Source organism: Calonectris borealis, chromosome 4, assembly GCF_964195595.1.
Source record: "Calonectris borealis chromosome 4, bCalBor7.hap1.2, whole genome shotgun sequence".
Classification (NCBI taxonomy): domain Eukaryota; kingdom Metazoa; phylum Chordata; class Aves; order Procellariiformes; family Procellariidae; genus Calonectris; species Calonectris borealis.
The window spans coordinates 83866084-83888516 of record NC_134315.1 but is presented as its reverse complement, the minus strand read 5'-3'; the positions used below and the strand labels follow the sequence as shown (position 1 = coordinate 83888516).

The 22433-nt window shown below is 49.1% G+C and overlaps 1 protein-coding gene across 2 annotated transcripts in view; it reads right to left on the bottom strand.

Moving 5' to 3' along the window:
- SLC4A4 (solute carrier family 4 member 4) overlaps positions 1-22433 on the bottom strand; it is a 240622-nt gene that overhangs the window by 17557 nt on the left and 200632 nt on the right. For both annotated transcript variants that reach the window (XM_075150407.1, XM_075150406.1), the window contains 7 exons: positions 19516-19787; positions 14767-14831; positions 10616-10804; positions 8406-8519; positions 7893-8054; positions 3419-3597; positions 1990-2062 (listed from right to left, as the gene is read on the bottom strand). In XM_075150407.1, coding sequence (XP_075006508.1) covers positions 1990-2062; positions 3419-3597; positions 7893-8054; positions 8406-8519; positions 10616-10804; positions 14767-14831; positions 19516-19787 — 1054 coding nt within the window. The remainder of the gene's footprint in view (positions 1-1989; positions 2063-3418; positions 3598-7892; positions 8055-8405; positions 8520-10615; positions 10805-14766; positions 14832-19515; positions 19788-22433) is intronic.

Sequence of the window (22433 nt, the reverse complement as noted above, 5' to 3'; positions counted from 1 at the left end):
GGAAAGTGCCTGTCATTCTCCTAGCAGGGCCAAGGATGTTTCTCTGGAGATCTGCCATAGCCAAGCAGAAACATCACTGATGTTAAAAACCAGCACAAACGCCGCAAAACCCACAAAAACCAAAGATGAGATTATTCTGTGGATTGCCTGTTTTATTGAATTTGGGATCGTTAGCATTCAATTTGCCGCTGGCATAAGAAGACTTAAATGTTCTGCAACGCATTTAGCAAAGCAGTTCTCTCGAGCAGGAGACCCTGCCACTGGAGTTTGTTAAAGGTCCTGACACGCTGCCAGGTACTTCTCGCTGGCACGTGGGCGAGGAGCGTGCCGATTCATCCTCAGGCGTCCTCCCGCGAGGATCGTCCCCGTACACGTTCTTAGGGAAGCACAGACAAATAATTAATGAATGAAGCAATAACAGGGGAAATAATAGACCCCAGTGGAATAGAGGAAGAGAGATCTTGCAGGGAAAGGTCACATGAACTAAGAGAATTATTACAATCAGGCATTAAATTAAGGGCACGGAAGTGCCTGTTTGTGCAGAGGAGGAAACTGTTACCAAGACACAAAAATCTGCTAGTTGTAAAAACAACCTTAGAAATCAAGAATAGGAACACACTGACTTTGTAAAGCCACTTTCTCCACTTCATACACAGGCAGCATCGTTGCTCTCTGCCTACCTCCTCTCCCTTCAGGCTCACATCTAACTGTGCCTCACAGCCCCCGCAGCTTCCAACCTCCTCATGACCAAAAACCTCATTTGCCTCCTCCAGAAACGCTTCTCCAGACACCCGTCTGCTCCGTCACGGAGTTACCATGCGTGGTGCCACTGTTTCAGTACGTAGGTTACTCTTTTGACATCTTCTGCTCATACCATCGGTCTATGGATCCGTGGAGATGGACTTCTGCAGCTGACATCTCCTGTTGTACAGGCAGTATCCTCCACAAGACATGGATAAGCAGGTTTTCCAGTTTCGTTCTTCGATCTGATGATCCACTAAGGATGCGTTTCCCTGTGGCTATGTGCCAACAAATTTCAGATCTTGGAAAATAGCTACCTGCCTAGATTAAATGGTACATCAGCAGCACATCTGTCCAGAGCCTTGGCTAAACTCACAAGGAAAAAACCTCAGGAGATTAAGAAATCAGATTTAATTGCACTGCTTCCTCCAGAAACACGTTTTCCATATCGCTGAGCCGGGCATCGCTTCTGAGCGATAAGGGATGTGCTATGTTAGGAGGATCCAGCCTATAAGAGTGAAAATGTGATGGTTGTGCTGGCTTTTTTCTACAACAAGCCAGGCAAGCTGCAGGAGCCTCGCACTGCTGAGGTGTGTACCTTGGCAGCTGCACCAGGCAGGGCACAGCTCTACGGCAGCGGCAATGGTCCCGAAGATTTTTGGCCAGAACTGTACCCATGGACGAATACCATCAGCTGTAGGCTCTGCTCATTGCCACCAGTTCTGCGTATTCTCTCTCTTCAAAAAAATACACTCAAATAAATGCAAATTTACTTTTAAAACTACATGTCCGTCTGTTAATCTGTGTCTTCCACACTGCACCTCTACTGCACTGCCAACCATCCTTCCGTCATGCCACCAGCAGGCTCTCAAGCTTTATCCCCAGTATGTTTTCCATAAAACACAGGTACAGCAGAAGTGTAAGTGTGCAAAATAAAGGGAAACTTAACTTTATGCAAACCTGGAAGAAAAATCTTAAAATGAAAAACATCACAGCCCCCAAGCCCACCAGCCCTGAACGTTGTCGCTATTACTATCTAGCACACTACAACCATGTTATTTTTTCCTTCCAAAAGGTTTGTATTTAAGCTTCCAGAAAACTGTAAAACTGCATCAGTAATTCTCAGTAATCTCCTTTTCCACACTTCAATGATGAGCTTTTTTAGCAGCATAAAAAATAGCCTGACAGTTGCTGTGGCCCTACTTTGGCTGTGGGAGCAGAAGGAAGCAGAAAAGGTGATGTCCTTACCTTCAGGATGGGAGCCATAAAGACAGACACACCGGTCAGAATGAAAACGATGACTCCAGTGACTCTCTGCTCCCTGAAACAAAATCACTGGGTGAGCAGGATGGCTTCAGCTCTCACTCTGGTTTTATTCCCTCTCAGAGTACTCTAAACCCACATAAAGCCTAACAACTCGTTTTTGCAGCCACATTTTCAAAGCAGATGGGGGATTACAAGCCAACAGCGTCAGGCAGGTATCTTGATCCTGACCAAGCCCCATACACCCCTTCTTTCAAACACGAGATCAGTTTTTGTACGCTGCCTTAGCTGCGCTGTTTGTGGATCAACAGAGTACTGCTACTCTGTAAGGAGGAGCGTGTTTACATGTTAAACATTACAAACCGTTAACTAGCAATCCGAATTCTCTGCACGGCAGTCTTTACAGCATGCAAATAGGTAATAAATCATTAGCTCTCCACTCTTAGATTAGTAGCATATTTTGAGTCCTCGTCACAGCACTCCAGCAGTTGGATAAACGGTCCAGGCCTTCGTGGGGTGCTGAACACGTGCCTTCATCGGCACCCACAGCTGCTCCCTACGTCCAAAAATACTTTCGCCAGTAATATTTCAGAGTACTGCAAGTTAGGCCGTTACACTTCTATTTAGTCCCCTAAACAAGTGCGCCTACCGAAAGCACTTCAGACCACTTAATTAAGGCAACCAAATACAGAAAAAATTGCTTGGTTAAGTAGAGCTGATTGCTCTAGTCGTGGCAGGTTTACTTTTTTTACCGTTGTGTTTGCTAACGGATGCCGGTCTAATTGCCATGGATGAAGAAATCTGCAGTAAATTTATCTCCTTCCTCAAACACTGGAAAACTGCGTCTGATCTGGCCGAATAAACTTTTGAGGAGTTACACGGAGATTTCCCCAAGGAATTGCCAGAGACCTGCGCTGCTAAATCTCACATCCGGGTTTGGAAATAGAAAGAAAGCAGCACGGAATTCTTCACGACAACTTTGCAGTGTCCCATGCGCACCAGAGCTCGCTCTGTAAAGCTTTGTGTATTTTGGGGGGACTTCAACATGCGTGCCCAAAGCAGACCAAGAAACGGTCTAAGCTCCGGTGCGAAGTTTCCTTCCTTTCCTCCCTTTGCTCCCACACGTTTGCGCGGGCTCTCCCCCGTCTACAGGCACGCACGCAGTACAAGTTTTCTTCCTTTTCAAGAGAGAGTACGTGCAAAAGGGCTACGCCAGGTTAACTTCTAACTGGATGTATCCTCTGCAGACAAAAAAAGCTGTAAGGAAGCACAGCTGATCCGAAGATTTACAGCAAATCTAGGAGCTATCCCCCCTGAACCTCTACACGTGTCTTGCTCGAAGCAAGACCATTTATAGTACAAACTGATCTCTGCAGGCAAACAAAGCAATTAAAGCCCTTCTGGTTTGACATACCTCACTCCCAAAAACTTGGGCTGTTCTCCAGGGGCTGAAGTTTCTGTCTCCATCTTCAAGCTGTCAATATGAGCAATGGAGATCACGGTAGCAGCAACATACCAGGGCAGACCCATAAAGGAGCATATGATCATCAGAATGGCCACCCAGAACAAATCCAGATGATATCCAGCACCTTTCTGTGAAGGGAGACAGACAACCTTCAGTTTAATACCTACGGAACGGCCAGGGCCCTGGCCCGGGGCCAGAGGCACACCAAACAAGCAGCATTTCCTTCTACATCTTTTGGCCAACAGAAACGGTCATAAGAAATAGCATTCCCCTTTTTTTACGAGGTAACACAGTGACAAGAAATCCAATGCCCAGCACCATCCCACCCCCCTGCTGCCTGCCCGCAGCGCGTGCAAAAACACGACGGCCCATTTTCACGAGACAGTTACGGCAGCAAGAGAGTTTGGAGAGGGAGAGAGGACGGAAGATCGTCCGCAAAGCAGGAGAGCGGCTTGCGCCGGTGTGAGCCGTTTGTCCCACCGCTCCGCTATGAGCACACAGGACTTCTGATGCGGTGGGAGGCCAAGAGCGGTACCTTTGTGCGCCAAGTTGTCTCGCGTCTGTGTAAGTGACAGCTTGGATGTGCGCAGAGCTTTAAACACCCAAACCACCCTTTAAAACCAGCCCAAAGCCTAATTTTAGTTTTAAGCAGCTGTTGTAAAATAACTGTCAGTGTAATGACTTAACGAAGTCTACCTGAAAGCAATCTTACAGCAATATGGTGCCTGCCTAAAGGCCACATTTACCATTTGCTGTCTCAGAGCGAGATCTGAACTCCTATATTTAGGATAGGACCCTGCAACTGCAGGGTCTCACGGTCGGGACTTCACCACTGGTCTGAGCCTTGCTCATCGTGCCTGCTGCTGGAGGCATCTTCCTCCACACCCAGCCCTGGGCTCCCTTGGAGAAGGCAACCAGAACAGCTGATGGGCTCATATCCTATCGAAAGGAGAAAGCTGCCCTCATTTTTTATTCCTTTTTAAAGGTCTCTGCTCTTCTATTTTTTAAATTCTTTAACGAAATAACACAGGAAATCCACCAGTCAGAAGTGCCAAGAGAAGAAGTGAAGAAACAAAAGAGCCACCAAAGAAAGGGATCTTCAGAAAAACACTAGCCAAATCTCTAAGGTTTGCTATTTTAAAGAAGATTAACCTTTTTCTAATCCTGTTCAATTTAATTTTATTGGAAAGAACAACTGATCCGGACCTACTTGGTGACCCAGGAGGGAAAGCAACCCAGCTCGTCTTCAATAGTCCTCATTGTTTTCCTCATACGTGCGCTGCTTACCCTGGCTGGCCGGCAGCACTGGGACGGGCACTCAGCGACACCCTGCCAACACTTCAGCAAGGCACTAGCAGAAAAAAGCCTGTCCTTTTTTTGGCCTACAGTCGGTGTTGTGCACAGAGGTGTTTTTTGGTGCAGACTAGCAGGATCGGACTCGAGAACCCCCAATTAAACAAAAGCATGTGCTCGCCACCACAACAAAGGAAGCAGGAAATACATTTTTTATATTAAACAGTACTTTGCTGGAGTGTTTATACTTCGTTACTAAAAAATTACAGCCGGTCCTGATAGTTCAGTGCCTATAAGCTGAAGAGATGAGGAGCCTCTTCTTCGTGGGGGAAGAACAGTGAATATATTCTTCCAGTGGTTAAGAAAATGGTATGTCTGCTTAGTTAGGTGCAGGAGACAGACCGAAAACTGAGCCCCTGTCAATGATTAGCCTCCCCTTGAGGAGGACGTGGGCACAGTATCGAATATATCTGCCCAGATATACGGCAAAAAGTGATGTTTTTTTAAACCAGCCCCGTAAGACCATCCCTGTGCACAACAAACCTTTCCCATTCCCTGTTACTCTGACTTTCTCCTCCAGGTCAGGCTCAGGACAGTTTTAAATCACACATCGGTTGTCTAATGTCCACAGTGATCGTAGAATTGAAACATCCTCCTCTTTTTCAAGTAAAAGCTCCGTTCGCATTTCCAACAGCTCTCAATATAACTGATGAAGCAGCTATCTAAATAATGACCCAGCGTTTACCCATGTTTTGAGGGAGTCTTTACTCTCACGGGTTAGACCATTTGAAACGTGTCCCGTTAGCAGGAAGGGAGAGTCTTCTTTTACAGGAATTTAATATTTTTCAATAGAACTGACCGTGCAGGGAAAGGAAAAACCCTACAGGCATGAAAAACTGCCTAGCGCCGGTCTGGAAAGTTTATTTTAAAAACATTACTACATCCTGGGCTGTTATATGTCAGCAGATATAAAGCTTTTCTTTAAATAACATCCAACTGTGGCTATGCCCTTGGTATGTCCCAAACCTCTTCAGCTTATTGCTTGTATTTTACAGCACCGTACAGCCAACCCAGCTGTCGTACTTGGGCCATCTCCGGCCATACCCACCACAGGTGGGGTCCTGCGACCACCCCGGCGCCCCAAAACCTCCTTCGGAGCGGCTGACAGCCACACCGCCGTGCCGTGCCTGCTCAGGGATGGCCGCGATACAAAGAGACCTTGTTCTGCCGATGGCCGGGAACATCCGCCAGCGATCGCCTTACACGATAAACACAGTAATAGGGGCTTGTCCAGATCCAGAGAAGCTTTGCCCCTTGTGATAAGGTGAGAGAGATTTTGGCTTGGATGCAATAACGCCGTGCTGTGCAAATTAAAATTAGATCCTGGCTCAGGTTAAAGCAGAGCTCCTGAGAGAGGAGGCCCTTCCAAGCTCACAGCCGATCCCCACCGCAAGCCTGAGCTCCCCAAAACGGGCACTCTCTGCAGATCCATGCATGACCTGGTGGACTCACTCTGGCCAGCCTCCTTTTCCTTTCCATGCATCAGATTCATAAAGTATCCCCTTACAGCCTATGACAGAAGTGCAGGAAGAAAGCTGCCCACAATCACAAAGCAACTTTCTCTCCTTAAAAACAGCAGCAGCAGATAGGGAATAGGCCCGTGTCTTTGAGGGAGGAAGGTGGTAGGAGGATAACTAGATGTTAAGAGTCACTTGATGCTAGAGGAGAGGTTTGAGTTAGCTGGACTTGAGAGTCTGGGACTAGTTTCTCTAGAGAACTGGAGTCTGTGGCCATTTGGAAGCACCAGCACTACCAAAACCCAGTTCTGCACACCAGCTGTAAGGCAGCGAGCGATCAGACCCTTCTGCTGGCCCCAATCATCCTCCTGAATGCCCTGTTGAAAAAAATGCCAGAAGGAACGTCTGCCAAGCATCCTCACTGGAAAGCATCCTATCCTTCCTAGGTGTTCCTTCACATCAGACACGGGGACTTGTTTTAAAGGAATGAACAGTTCTGGCAGCAGGTATAACCATATTTGCTGGGCACAGGGGCCAGCATGCCTTCACCCTACGCAAGCAAACACCAAGAATGACAGATATCAACCACTTTCTGACTGTGTTTAATGTAATGCTTTCTTATCTCCTGCTGCAAAAGCAGAGCACGCCAGATGGACGTGTAAAGCGGACAAGCATATAACTTCACATTTGTGGGTAGACGCGCACCCTCTTTCCGTTTCTAATTCTTCAGATGGCGCAGTCTTGCAGAGTTACCAAGGCAAGTGACGCCTCTGGGGTCAGGGCTAGTAGATTCTGAAATGAACTTCATCCAGCTCTCTGCTAAGGTGGACAGTACTACTACCACGAATAGAATTGCGGAGGCAGCAAGGTTATGAAGGCAGCTAGATGTTGTTTACATCAGTATTCTTGACAGGACAAGCTTTGACTAGCCTGTACTTAGAAGTTTCCTTTGCCACTCTCCAATGTTACGGTTGGAGAGTGAAGCTCTTGCAAGGAAAGATCAAAATATTGTAAAGATTTTAAGAGACTTTTTTGGTTTTATGTTGACATGAAAAGGGGCTTTAAACAAAAGTTCTGCCCCTCAAAGGAGGGCTGCTCTAATTTCTTCCGGCTCTAGCCACGTCTTTGCCAGATGAGCAGTGGGTAGGGTGCGATGGGTCTAAGCCTCTTCCTTCCCCTAGAAGGGAAGGGGTAGCTGGCTGGTTTTGTGAAATCCGACTATTCCTGCCATGGGACCTGTTTGCGAAGGACAAGGGAGGAGCAATCCCAAAGCTTCTCACGTGGGAATGCTTCAGGCCGCACGATGGTGAAGGCAATCAAAATTAGTAAGTGCTTACTGAACGAGACATTGCGAGCTGGCCCTGCACAGGGTTCTTGCTTTAGGAGGAAGGCGAATGCGGTTTGTGCAACGCTCGTGATTTTCTGCTGAGTCAGCGGTTTTCCTGGCAAAAAGTCTACGCTAGTCAACAAAATAAATATTGTTGTTAAACACCAGCAACGACGCTTCTGAGGTGGCTGTACGTTCAACGCTGCCACGGGCCCTCCTCCGTCTCTAGCACAGAAAAAGCAGCGGGCAGCTCTCTGTACGCGTGCGAGAGACAAAGCACACCCACCTTGAGCTTGTGCTCCTTCCTGTTGACGATGACGGCTGTGATTTGCTGGTCCATGAAGATGAGGATAGTCACCAGCAGTGCAGGGATGGCTGCTGCCAGGTACACCCACCACGGGTTCCCTCCAAAAGGTGGGATAAACCAACCCCTCTCAGGACTGGTTGGCTTTTAAGGGCAAGGAAAGGAAAGCTTGCATTAGAGCCACGCTTTAGGAGTGATGACATCCTAAATACACTTGTACTTCCAGCAATGGGGCTACAGGGAGAGACTTGAGGTTTGCGACAATTTTACCCTTCCCGTTAACAGCAACAAAAGGTTCCAAGTACGGAGGCAGGATTTAGGAGATAAATCAGCCAACCAAAATGATGCGAACAGAAAGGATACCATCTGAGTAACACCGTCCTTTCCAGATAGCTGACTACTCTCCTGCTTCGAGGGCAAGTCATTTTATAAGGGCTGATGGGTGGAAAAGGGAACCTCCTCCAAAGGCCACCAAACAAGCTGACATTGACGTACCTTGAATTCACTTGGCACAATTAGTTTTGGTGTGTCCACACCTACCAGGGCATCTATTCCACAGAAAATCAAAATGGACAAGATAATGGCAAAGTCACTGATGAGCTTCCGGGCCTGAAACAGAAGTTGAAATCGTAACAGTAGTTAGCACTATGAAACAGCATTTCACCCACGCTTTAGTTTCTATGTGATACTCCAGGCTTGCGTTTGGTGGCAATCCAAGCTCATCATTTCTTCTTTCGTAGAAACAAAGGTGGGCATTGTCACGTCTGGTGCCATTTGCCTAAATGTGCCTTGGTACTTTATTGCGTTGTCTGAAAGCCAAACAATTAAGCCTAAATGGAAGTACGAAAACAAGCCTAAGGAAAAAGAAAACTGCTTTTGTAAGAAACTCCCACACGAATTCTTTAAGGCAGTCTCACTGACGTTACGTTCGACAGCAGCCAACAACCACTGGTATGGAGACCTAGTGCCTCTGCAGCAGTGTCCGAAGAGACTTTTCAGGATCAGCTTCCAATATTAACAGATATTGAACATATACAAATAAACCTAAAAAAATAGTGACTTTTTTAGACATATAAAAAACCGTCTCCTTCTGATCTCTGATTCTTTAGGGTCCACATATTCATGTTTTTCTATGCAGGGCCAGAGACTGCTTTTTTGACACGAGTCGAGCTTCTCGTGTTATTACAGGATTCCTAAGGTATGTGGCTTCAACAAAAAATACTGTGTTATCCCCAGACTCCATTCTTTCAATATGACTGATTTTGCAATGCAGATTAAAAAAAACGGGAACGGGAAGAAATGGTATTTTACACCAGACAATGGAAACAGTCATAAACTTCCCTTTAGAAGATGGGAAGACCCAAACTTACACGATGAGATGTTCTGTATGACTGCAGAGACTACATTGTTTTCTGTTCAGGTAATAACTCAACCTAAACAGACAGGAAAACAAACTAGGCTTCTCAGCTAAATCCTCCACATGCCCTAAGAGTGCAACTCTACTGAAGTCATTGGAATATGAAAATTTAAAGCTGCCACTGGTCAGACCCCGAAATTTAACTGGGCAGGACCCACTGTGTTTGTCCGTAACTGTGTGATCTTTTCAGAGCTGTTGCTCCTTCCAGGTTTCCCGGGTTCACATGGTTACAGATGAACTGAGCTGCATTCCAGCCCGGATGGAATTTGTTTCCTTTTTATTAAAAATAATAGAGGTTCAACTGTAACACAGCAGAACAGTAAACATCCATGCAGGATAAATCCCCGTGTGTCAGAATGCCAAAAACAGGGGGGCAGGGCTCAGAGAGAAACACGGCGTTTTCGCCAGCTCGCACGCGTGTCGTGGTGACTTGAGTTGGGGAGACAAAACAAGCAGACGCACCTGAGAGGTGCGTACAAGCTGGCTCTAAGTCTGAGCAAAATCTTGTTTAAATCAATGCAGAGGTTTTTCAGGTCATCCTTATTTTGCATCCGATCCTCAGAGAAGAAAGGGAATTTCTGCTTTAGCTCCCTACCGTAACAGGTAGACCAGACATGGACTGTAGTCGAGTTCAACATTTTTGCCTTGATTTCTGAGTATTTCAAACGCTATGTGGTAACATCAAAGGTGCATCTCTGTTATGTTCTATATGGACAGCTCGCTTACTTGCTTTTACTCAGTGACAAAGCAAAGGGCTTCTTTTGTCCTCCCCAAATACTCCCTCTGGCTATAAGCAGGGAGACATATCGCGATTAATAGCCCCTTTTGGTCGCTTGATCTCTGTACAACGCCACGCATCCTACCCCAGGGTCAGCACATCACACTAAGCTGTGTATCTGACACTGACAATGGCCAGCTGAAACGACATATGCCTGAAGGACTCTTCTGATTTCTTAAGGCTGATAAACTACATCATTGCATATCTCACCTCGGAAGCGTTGTCGTCAGTACCTTTAAAATCACTGCCACATCCCCAGGACAGATTATGGCTCGTTTTGGCTCTGCTGCTGCCTTAGCCGTGCCCTCCAGAAACATTGAGAGAGTGAAAGCTAAGCAATCCCAGACAAACCTGGGTTTAACCAGTACCATGCTTCTCAAAACCAATGCAACCTGGCTTCCCCGCACAGCATTTCTCCCTGTGCGTGTGGCAGCTATACCGAACGGAAGGCTGATCTTTGCACTCTGAAGAGTAAAGAAACAGACTGCTAGGGTGAAAGGAGATACTTACAGTGGTTGGAAAATAGCGACTGGTCTTGAATTTTTTCAGGGCCATGGAGCAGGTGTAAGTGCCAAAAAAGAGGATAAAAGACATGAGGGTGATGTCAGGGACGTATTCACAGTTGTTGCCCACAAGTTGTCCTCCGTATTTCAAGCACTCCTTTGTTGTCAGGGATGACCAGTCAATGGTGGTGTTGTACTGCAGAAAAAGAGAGAACATTTCCATAAAGCTGTGCTCATGCAAGGACAGGAACGGGGACAGAGCATCGGGAAAAATACTGGGAGGAAAAGGGAGGCATGGAGCAGAGGCTAAAAATCCCTGTGCTTGTGTGCAGACAGAATGGATTTTAGCCTGGACGGAGGATGGTATTACCTGGGAACTGAGGACAGGCTGGGCCTCAGAAAGAAGACAGAGATCTTTTGACCTCTGCTGTGGTCTGCCAAACACGCTCTGCATTTTCTCCAGTGGAAAGGCAATGTTGGAAACCTCCTGGAGAAGCTGGAGTGGCCTGAGACCACCTCTACATCCACTCCCCACTGCTCGTTCACTGCAAGCAACGCCAAACCTGCTCCTCTCGGATCAAGACCAGACTGTTTCCACAGCAGAAAATCTCCCTCCTTGACCTTTTCTAGAAACAAGGCTTGAGCTTGCCTAATGCGCACTGGCGTCAGGAGGCTTCTGCACGCACGGCGCCGCGCTGCAGTCACTGGGTGTCCTTCGGACATGCTGCGAGCACCTCCACCACGTAGCGTCAACTGCCCTGGGCTAAAGGACGGGGTGCTACGCTGGTGAAGGCTGAGTAACCCTGCACAGCACACAGCCCTGCTGCTGAACGAGCTGTTGTGGAGCGCATGGAGTTCAGTTCTGGGATCCCCCTGTGTATGTTGTAAAAGCCATCAGTTTATCAGTGCCCACAGAATGCCGGACATGCAAAGAAAAAGCTGGTGCATACTGTAAATATTCAATGTTCATCGCACTCCCCCACACAGCTGGAGTTACCAAAATCCCTGTTTTACAGACAAGCAGTCAGAAGGATGCTGAGGTTCAGCTCCTCTCCCTGCTATGCCCCTGCGGCCCTGCCTTCCCCAGGGCTCTGAGGCAGCGCGGCGGCAGTGCAGGACTCTGCCGAGCTGGTAAAACCTGCCCGTAGCTGCAGAGATGTCCTCAAGCCCCAGCTCACGGGCTGCGACTGAACGCAACACCCCCAAGTCCCAAGGTTTCCCTTGATTTCAGCAAGAGCCGAGGGTCTCTTCCCCACAGTCTTGCCAAGTAAGAACCTGCATTTGAATTTCCTTCAGTTGCTACTGTTCTCATTTGAATACCTCGTTACTAATGATGACTGACTGCGATGGCCGGACAGGGAGGCACTATTTGGATTTCAGCCCTCCTTGTGGAACCCAGAGCCGCACCGGACATGTTAGATGATCATCTGTTTCCTAACGCTTGTGGTGAAGCAGAGCCCAAGGAAGGGGCTTTTCCCCTCCCTGCCCTGCAGAATTCATAACCAGGTCAGCGCAGGGACGAGGACAGAACAAATCCAAATGCACGAGAGGCCAAGAATATAAACGTGCGCACAGCAGCGAGCTCGCGAGGCTATTCCAGGTGTGCAGAGAGAGCGCTGCCTGAGGGCAGCGTGGGAAGGCACAGAGTATATGCTAACACCAAGAAAAATTTGAAGTATTTTCAGGTACCTACAAAATTCTGTCAGTCTGGGGAGTTTTAGAATCACATTGTCTCTGCTCCTCCTTTTCTGCATGAAAACGCCCATGAAGGAAACCATAGTCCTGGGAACCACGACATCAGAGAGAAAGAATATTTTAAAGTAACTCAAAAGGAATAAATCCATAGAGAGGAAAGAGAATTTTACTCCAAATAGGGAAGTTATAGAGAATTTATCACAAATGTGGGCACAGACTAATTCAGACCAACAAGCAATTTTCCAGAAAAAGGATGTTCTTCAGGCAAAAATGCAAGGCACAAAATATCCTTTTGTTTATAAGGGACATTTTCAAGTAGGGAAAAAAACCCACCCTAACTTGTATTAGAAATCTTGAAAATATGTAAGGTACTCACTGAGGCAAAAGGTTCACGGCCTCATGTCGCATCTTTTAGTATCCTGTTCATTTGGGTCCTTTCAAAAACACATCACATATGCCTCCAAACTGGATGCTTATTAAGTTGTGGTCTGAAGCTGCGTGTAATAAACGGCTTCCTCAGCACGTTGTGAATCCCCAGAGCTGAACTGAGGCATGATTTTGCTGACACTGGAGGGGAAAAACCCAACAACAAAACCCCCAGCTCTGTGTTGTTGTTTGACAAGGTGCTGCCACATTTGCTCCCTCGGCACTGTCTCTCTCCGCGGCATCAAGCAGCAGCGCTTTGTCCCCCATCAAGAGGATTTCTGCAGATCTGCCCTGACTGCTAGCTTCAGGATGGCAACAGAGGGGAGAGTGAACGTGGCTTTCAAAGCAGGGAGATAAACTGAAAAACAGATATTTGAGGGTGTATTTTACATTTTGCGATTTTACATCTACAGCAATAAGCACCGGAGAGTGTTCGAGAGGTAAGATTACTGCTTGAGGTATCAGAGAGCAGGAAGAAGAGGGCATCTCTCTTCTTTGGGAGACCCCGCAGTGTGACCTTGCTTCGCCTCCCTGCCAACTGCCTGGCAGGATTTGTACTGGGGCCGCTCTTCCCCTTCCCAAAATCCCTGTCGTGTGTCCCCAGACACTTGTTTTGCTTTGAAACTCTAAGGCGTCCAAACAGGGACCTGGAAACAGAGCTAAGCTGGGGGGGACCAGGGCTAAGGCAGAGCATCCCATGGGAGAGCGTGGCCCCCCGGCTCTTTTCAAACTCAGGCAGAGAGAGTCAGGACTGACGGGAGTCCCCTCCAGCCCCACCGCGTTGCAGGAAGGGTGTTGCGAAGGAGAGTTTTGGGGGAGAAAGGCTGAGACGCCGAGATGACTGTTCCAACCAAGGACAGCCTGCAAACGCAACTCCTTGGGTCGTTTTTGTGTCTCCAGGCCTCTGTTCAGTTCTTTGCCCTCCTCTTACGCATGCCTCCCTTCTCCCGAGACTGACAATCAAATGCTAAACCCACAAAACCCGAGAAGAGCTGTTCCTGTTAACGGAACAGAAGCGGCGACGGGCACCCTTCTCCTGCCGGGTGGATGTAGGCGTCCCGACGGCTGGCATCGTGCGGGAGCTGGGGGCTGCTCTCACTTCCCCCGGCATTATTTTCTGTGGCGGGCAGCTGAACAAGGAGGCCCTCGTTTCCAGCCCTTCCAGAGGCAGCCAGCTCCGACGCTCGGGGCCCGCAGCCAGCCGACGGAGGTGGGGCAGTGGAGAAGGCAAGGAGCAGTAAAGGCCACGCGAGGTGCAGCCTGGCCATCAGGAGACCCCGCTTCCATTTCCTCACCCTGCCACCGACCCCCTCGGGGACCTTGGGCAACGCTCTTGCCTTCAGGCTCGTGTCTCGCGCTCCTAGTGCCTGCAGACAGCTCAGAAACCATTCCTTTTCTGCTGGGCCACTTGATGCCACACAGGAGTGGCCACCACAGGAAAAGAAACACAGACAGATAGGACCTGTATTCTTCAGCAGAAAGTTGTTATTCTGTGTCTCAACTTACTTCCCTGCATCAAACACAAACGTATCTGACCCCATCAAGCTCCGTTTCTTTCTCCTCATCATCCAAAGCTCACCACCGGAGTGAAATGTGGAAAAGCCAGGGTCAGGTACAGAAAAATCCAAGAAGGGGATGGAAACAGGACCTTCTAAAAGAAGGGCTGGCCACAGCACTCCTGCCATTACAGCCCTGGACACCAGGATCTGACTAATCCCCCGGGAGAACCATTTGCATCCTGCCAACACACAGAGATGACCGCAAGGAAGTGGCAGCTATTAGCAACTAATTACCGTTATCAAATTGTGCACGCAGTATTCCCTATGCAGCACTACGAGAAATGCTCGGAGGATCAAGTGAGCGTGCCCAAAGGAGCAGTGTCACATTTTCACAGTGCCACGGGCAACGGGGGAGCGGCAGCGTGAGGGTTTTCTTCGTGCGATCAATTCCTGATCTATTGGCACGGCCCAGCAGGAACGCTCGGCACTTACAGACTTCAAAGACCATATAATCCCTGCCCTCGCAAAGGGCACTTACCATCTCAGTATAGAAGAGCTCATCGGCTGACGGCACCGTTGTCCCGTTAAATAACGAGCTATTAACTGCAAGAGAGGACAGAAAAAGGAATACCGTGAGCGTGGTGCCGAAACGGCTAGGAAGGAAAGGAAATTTCAACTATTAAATCATTTGTTAACTCCATCAAACTGTTTGCAATCTCTCTGCTCAAGTAAAGCAAAAGATTGTTTCAGAGAGACTCAATCGTCAATCATTTAAAAAATGGAAAGAAAAGGCTAAGTGAAACATAATTCCAACCTAACCGGGGTTTTTTTGGAGTTCATTGTAAAAAAAAAATACAGAAAACCAGACAGACAATGTAATATTTCATAGTCTTGCAATATTTTTCTAATGATCTCTGGATTAAAATAAATATCTACAGAACACTCCTAATTATTAATTTAACATTAATGCACAACCCCAAAGATACCCAGAAAAGCAAAATGCATTTCAGAATGTAGCACGCATTTTTTGAGTGGGGGAAAAAAAAAAAGATAAAGAGTAATTGAAATCAACAGGAGGGAGGTAATTTCATTGACAAAAGGGGCAGCATTCACTCTGACAATGATACACATTTCCCTTTTGTTTTGATGGGATTAGAAATCATTTATTTGAAATTTTATTTAGAAATGCAATCCCTCCTGAAAAGAGGCTTGTCAACTATGTCCTCATGTTTTATTTAGGTTTTGCATGTACTTTTATGTCTGATAAGAATACTTAAGTTGTACTAAAATATTGAATAGCTCACATTTTGTTTAGCTGGAGAAAGAGTGAGTGCATTTGTCTTTTATACTGCTGAAATCATACGAGAGTTTAAATAAGTAGTAGGACACCTTTATATGTAGGCAATCTTTCCCGGGCCCTTGACTCTTGTCAAGACACGGATTTTGCTGTGCCTCGAAGCATTACTGCAGATTTTGCTGCCAGCATCTTCCTCGCGACGGCAGGGATCTCTGCGGAAGGGCCAGGTACAGCGACGCCTGCGCACCCCGAGCGGGCAGCCTGCTCCGCAACCCCCAGGGCAACGCCTGAGCGCGGCAACTGTGCCAAGCGGCAACTGTGCCAAGCGGCAAGCCGCGCTGCGAGGACGGAGCTGCGCCTGGGAAACGATGCAATTCTTTTCTTAGGAGGTCAAGTTTGAGAAGTGATAGTAAATGTCTCTCAGAGTGCTCTACGTTCTTTTTCTAGCATATCTCCAGTCACGTCCAAACCCTCTTGGTAGGCTTGACAGACGAGGTAGAAGGCCTTTTGGATGGAGCAGCTTGTCCCTCTGAGCAGAAACACGCAAGGCGGACAGTTCATCCAGCGGCTGCGCGCTGTCACGTCAGTACCCAAAAACTGCTCGGAGCAGAGAGCAGCGAGTCGCAATCTTCTAGACCCCCAGCCCCCTCCGCTGCGGCTGTCGAGCCCCCTCGGCGTTCAAGCACGCTGCATTGACGCTTTGCTTTTGGCTCAACAGTGGCTACGTGGATGCTATTGCTCCTGGAAGTGGATGAAGCGCGGGTCTGGCTGCTGGTTTGGCCTTTTAACTTCTTGATCCGCATTATAAAACACTGCGGGTTAGCTCAGAGACACAGACTGGAGGTGCAAGGATCAAAGGCAAGTCCCCGCGGGACACACTAAGTAATTATTGCAGAGCACACACAAATCCTGTTGGTGATTTCAAAGGGATTATTTTAAGGTCCTGCGGAAAGCGTGGTGGGGCTGGCGAGACGCTGCTCCCCAGCTTTCTGAGGCCCCTGGAAGTGGGAATGTCGGCAGAGCCCAGTGCGGAAACCGAGCAACGCAAGCTAAGGGCTGATGCTAAAACTCTGGAGCCAAATCTTAATGACACAGAGATGAAAACAAACAATAAAAAGCCTGAATCAGAGTATGAAGGAAGAAGAATCAGCTTCACCTGTGGTGGACAAAAATCAACAAAGCTTTACCTGCGCTTACTTTGGGAGAAAAACCCAAACAAACCTCCCCCCCTCCCCGGCACAACCCCCGACAGCTTATCAACCACTGCTTACAACACCCCAACCGCAGCCGACGTTATCTGCACTAGAGGAAAGAAAGCACCTGCTACCGCATTACGCTGTGATTCCTAGAACCAGGCATCCCCTTCTGCTAATCTGCCGTGTGTGTTTTTATTCCATTTCCTGACGCATGAAGAAAGCTTGCAAACTTTCAGGGAGGAAACGGTAGCATAAAGGATAATCGATGTCCTAATGCTCCCTTGGTATCTGCTTACAAAGCCCGCTGCTGCAAGACCTTAGAGGCTTGAGCTCTCTTTCAAAGACAGTCACTGCACGGCCGGGATCGCAGCTTGCTTTGGGTTCAGTTCAGATCTCCTCGCTTAGCTTATGCTGTGCCATGCCCCTCGGCGCGCTCATCCCGAGCCGAAGGACAAAGAGCCCACCCAGCTGCCAGGGCACAACTCCCCCTCTCCCGAGCCCCCCTGCTCACTCACACCGTGCTGAGCAGCCGGCAAATACCCCAGAGACGCAAGGATGATATTCTGCCTCTCCTTCGCCATCTTCTATAGGGCTTTAAAAAAAATGCAGGATACGGAGAACAAGGCCACGTACGTTTAGTAGCACTACGTTGCAGCCGGACTCCCACTGCGCGGCTATGAGCACGAACACAGAGCAAGGCGCTATCTTTACGAACGAGCAAACTCGGAGAGGCTGCAGGGCCCCCTTCTGAAAGCGTTTGGCTTAGACTCTGTCCTGGCTGTTGCCCGCTACTTTGCTGCTGATTTACTATTGCGTGGTAAGAGAGAAAACCTCCTCTGTAGCTGTGATGAGCAGCTGATGTGGAAATCTGTTTATTTAAGGAGCAGGAATTACATCTGTGCTGTCTTTTCCTTACGGATGCTGTCTGGGTTTATGCAGAGACACAGCTATACAGACCCATGCATCGCTGTGTTTCAGACCCGTCAAAGGCCAAACTGTCAGTGTCAGGACTGACATGCTAGCAGCTATTTAACTGCCCTTTGTTCCTCTGGAAAATTCCTTGCTTCTGTGCATCAAATCCACCATGGAAGGACAAGGCACCAAGCAAGGGATGAGAACAGCCAAAGGACCCAGCTCGTGCCACTTGCTCTGCCAATACTGCAGCCCCAGCACTTGCTGCTTCGCACACAGAAGCCTCGAATTATTTTTTGAGCTTGTCCTGGACCGAGTTTCAACATGGCATCACTCTGTTAGTTGCTCCGCTCCCGGACAGTTTGCTGTTTCCAGTCTTCTCCCTCAACTTTGGCAGCTTCTGAAGCGCTGGCCTTCGTGCCCGAGGTGCCACGGACTCACGCAGATCTGTGCCACGGACTCACGCAGATCACCAGGAGAGCCTGGTGCAGCTGGAGCCAAGTCCCAGAGGGTTACCTGGACAGATTGCTGCCAGCACCTCCAGTACTAGCTGCTCACTCCTCCTATTCAAGGTTTATTCAATGCTACTTGAAAAGCTAAGGAAGAAGCACTTGGAGATGGTGACGATAAGGTCACCTTTACCTTCTGAAACAAACATCCGGCGAGGAGGCAAATCCGATGAAAAGAGAACCGTGGCAGTGAGGGTTTGTGAACTTTATCAAACCACACATGGTGATCCTCCCGCCGCTTGCTTACAAAGGTGAAGACCAGCATCGTATTTCCAGGCACAAACCTCCTGAGAAGGAACGTGTGGGCTTCTGCCACGTGCTCTGTTTCCTCTACGCGTTCCAGCTGTACCACCACGTTTGCCCTGGGCACTGGGTCTGTGCCGTAGGCGTTTAGATGGGAAGTGGAGACTTTCAATTCGGCATTGACCATTCCCCATCGTCCTAACTCCAAAAAAGAAAACACCCTGCCACTCCAATAGAAGCAGAACTAGACCAGCATCCAAGTGCTTGCAGAGATCCTACATTTAATCACTAACGTAAGCACACAGCTCCTAGGGATCCAGTTCCCAACACCTTTTGCACAGAGGCAGCCAGCAGCAACCAGAAGCTTTTCCTGTTTGACAGGTATGTCGAGATAACCTGAAGTTTACTTTGAGCACAAACCAAGTTTCTTACTCACTCCTCATTGTTTGAAGGATCCTAGGAGTGGTCACAGCTTCCCTAACGGTACGAGCCAGCGTACTTCTGTTTGTATTTGGGTTTTGTAACCTTTTGTTCCTGCTTGTGTTGCCAGATCTATACGTATGCTGGCTATACCTACCCTGCAGCCCACGCTCCAGCGACAGGCCTAACTGTTGGATACTCTTCCCTTCCGCTCTAGCGAGGAACTGTTTGTGCTTTTCAACTCGTATACGCAGCCAGGAGGTGGAAAACCACCCATGTTTGGGTAACGCCCTGAATAAATCCAGCTCCTGCACTTGACAAAACGGCACAGCGGATGCCAGGAGCGACCTGAGCACCGTGGCAGTGACCTGGCCACCACTTCTGCCCCTTCACAGACTTCTCAGAGGAATGCCAGTCAGAATTAACAGCCGCAGGGATGCAAGGAGACAGGGGTACAGAGACAGCTTCTCCGCTGGCAATGATGCTCACACGCGGAGCCGCAGGAAGGTCAGCTATAAAGACATTCCAGTGGGCGTGTAGGGTGGAATTCACCCCTCAGCTTCAAAATAAGGCTAAGATAGGATATCTGAAGACAACTGATAAAGAAGGATTAATCTACTTGTTTATTATCTGGACTGCAGCACAATACAAAAAGAAAGCAAATGCAATTCCTATCTGCAAACTGGAGAGCTAATTAAACATTCTCTTACCTGGATCTAATGGTTCACAGGCACAAGAGTAATGCGTGATATAGTCCACCTTGAACTCGGAGTTGATCGGGTAATGATCTGCCAGCTTGATCATCTTCTTGAAAGCATCGTAAATGAAGATGAAGCTAATAAGGGAGGAAAAACCTTCTTCGGTGAAGCGGGTGAAGTACTTGACCAGGAAGCTGGCATCGGTAGCGACGAGAATGAGACACTGGAAGGCTGACCAAAGGCCGATCCAGAGACGAAACTCCAAGTAGTCAAAATCATTGTCTCTGCAACAAGACAAGGGTGGCAGGAAGGGAAAATATCGGGGTTAGATAGATCCATGCAGGATCGTGACTTCCCAGTGAGAAGTGGTGAACGCACAGCCTCTGGGACCTGCGCTCGTTTAGACTCAATGAGAGCGTTCCCCAGAGCCAAGCTCTCCCTTCTCAGCCAGCCAACTCCATAAATGCATGCGGTGCGGTTTAATAGCCGAGGCGGCAGAAAAGCACGCAGAAGGGATCGGTCTTGCTTACGCCTCCACTAATAAATGTTACCATGCAAGCTCTTTCTAGGCTTCCTGGTAAAAATCCTCCCTTGGCAAACACACACAGAGCTGTAAAGGCCCAAAATTCCAGCTGTCCAGACCAAGAGCAGCTCGACGCCGACAGCTGAAGACATAAGTACAGTTTACAAATCTCCTTCAGAAAAGCGATCTCCTGTCAGGCCTCACGCTCAGGAGCCTGCATTCCCATCTCGCAGGCCCTTGCGCTATCTGCAGAAATCAAGGTATCAGCAGGAGAAGATCAAGGAGTACAAAGCAGAAGACGACAAACCCTGGTGCCAGGACGTGGCCGGCTGTGGAGAACGATGGAGCGAACTGCATCGTTCCTTCCTGGGAAGTTTGTTTGCCCCTTGTTTGCTGCTCGAGGCTGCCGTGCCCTGACGGCGCAGAGTCCAAAGGCTTTTAGGACCGAACAAATGCGAAAAGCGAACACCAGAGCAGATAAGGCGCTGCCGGGGAGGTTACTGCCTGCGCTGGGGAAGGGAGCGGGAGGCGGTGGGGCCGGCAGCCCCAGCCAGCCGGTCTTCTCTGGAAGCCGGGAGCCCTGCAGTGGTGAAGGACAGAGGAGGAAGGGCAGTTTCTGTGGGAAGACTCAGAGCAGAGTCTCTAACAGCGTCAGAAAGCTCTGGGGAGGAGACGGGGCCCAGGAGTTTATCCCTTCCTTCCCCCAACTACATCAAGTGTTGTAAGAAAACCACACGTCTCTCCCTGTGAGCCTGCCTTTAAATAAAAAGCAGCAAGAGCCGTCTTCAAGACACCTTAGGAATGCGGGCTGCACCAGACAACCACCCACAGCTCTAAAACATAATAGCAGAAAAGCACCTGCGAGTCCCTCTCCAAGGCACGAGGGCGAAGGAGATGGCCGGAACGCCCGGCAGCACAATCCTGTTTGCGACGCGAGGAGAGGCGTGGGTCAGCACCGGCTCCTCCGGAGCACCGCGCGTGCCTCGCAGAGGGCTTAGCTCCTAGGGCCGGGGCCGGTTTTAGCTCAGCGGCAAAACACTCGGCAGGGTGTTTGCAACCTGGCCGAACCGGATGCCTTCAGAGCTGGCCACAGGCTGGTCCCACCACTTACTCAAGCCCCCACTGCAGATGGACTCCCTCAAACCTTGCGTAGTAGCAGCGAAAAACGCCCCTGCGTCTCCCACGCGCCTGGTTTTACACACGGTTTCCCGGTAGAGACGGCGTGCTGTTACACACCTCTACCCTTCGTCAGCATTCACCCACAGCCGCCAAACTCGGCAGCCACTTTGCACGGCGCACCCCAAGCACCCACCCCCCGCCAGCAGAAACCCTGGCCAACCCAGGGGCTCGAGGGCAATTTGCTGGCGCACGGGACCAAACTGCAGAGCAGAGAACAAACCAGCACCTCAGCAGGGGGAACTACAACCTTCTGATTGGAAAATGGGAGAAAAGGCTGCAGACCAGGCAGGGAGCCAGTTAAAGGCTCGCTGCTGGGCAGCGTCACGCATTTCTGTAAGGATCCTGGGTGGGGTGTCAGGGCGGCTCAGACCGGGTCGGGCATCTGCACCCAAACCAAGCCTCTGCGAGGCTTTCTCCTTACTGTAGGACATCTCAGGAGGGCTGCAGCCTTCTCACACTGAGAGAGTCTGCCCTGGAAGAGGGGTAAGGAGCAAGGAAGAAACAAAGTGATGATTTAGAAAAAGAGAAGGGAAAAAAAAAATAATAAAAGACCCCAGTGACAGCTCTCTGAAATATCCTGAGTCAGTGCCTCAGAGAGCTCCGTCGGACCAAGTGTGAGAAGTTGGCTGGCAGAAGCCCAGATGGCACCCTGACTGCACACGAGTGAAGAACTTTCAAAAACTAAAAAGGTTTTAAACTTGTTCCCCCCCCCCCGCCCCGCCCCGAAGTCCTGCAGCACTTCCGAAGCTCACTGAGCAAACGAAAAAGCACAGGACATTTCCCAAACACAACACAACAGGCTAAGTACTTTTGCCGTGATTAATTTTCTTCCTGAGGTCTCTGGAGGGGAAACTTTCCCAACAGCCCGCTTTTGCGGCTGGAGGGCAGAGGGCTGGGGTGCTGCTTTCCTGGGGAGCCCAGTGCCTCGCTCCCCGCTGCTTCCAGCTCGGGAACCCAGACTCATTTCACAACGGGCGATGGAGAGACTCTGCATGGGAGCAGAGCTCACCAGCCAGGACGCGAGTCGACCCGGGGTGTCCTGCAGCATCGACCCACTCTGGCAGCGATGCGGCGAACGCCGCTCCTGCAGGCACCCAAAGCTAGATGCACGGCTGGGTACACGGGGCTTTTTTAGTTCTCTCTCCATACATACACCGAGTCAAACTTCAGATGAATTCGTAAATGGGAAGCCTTTCTAATTTTGCTCCCAGCAGGGAACAGGGTGTTG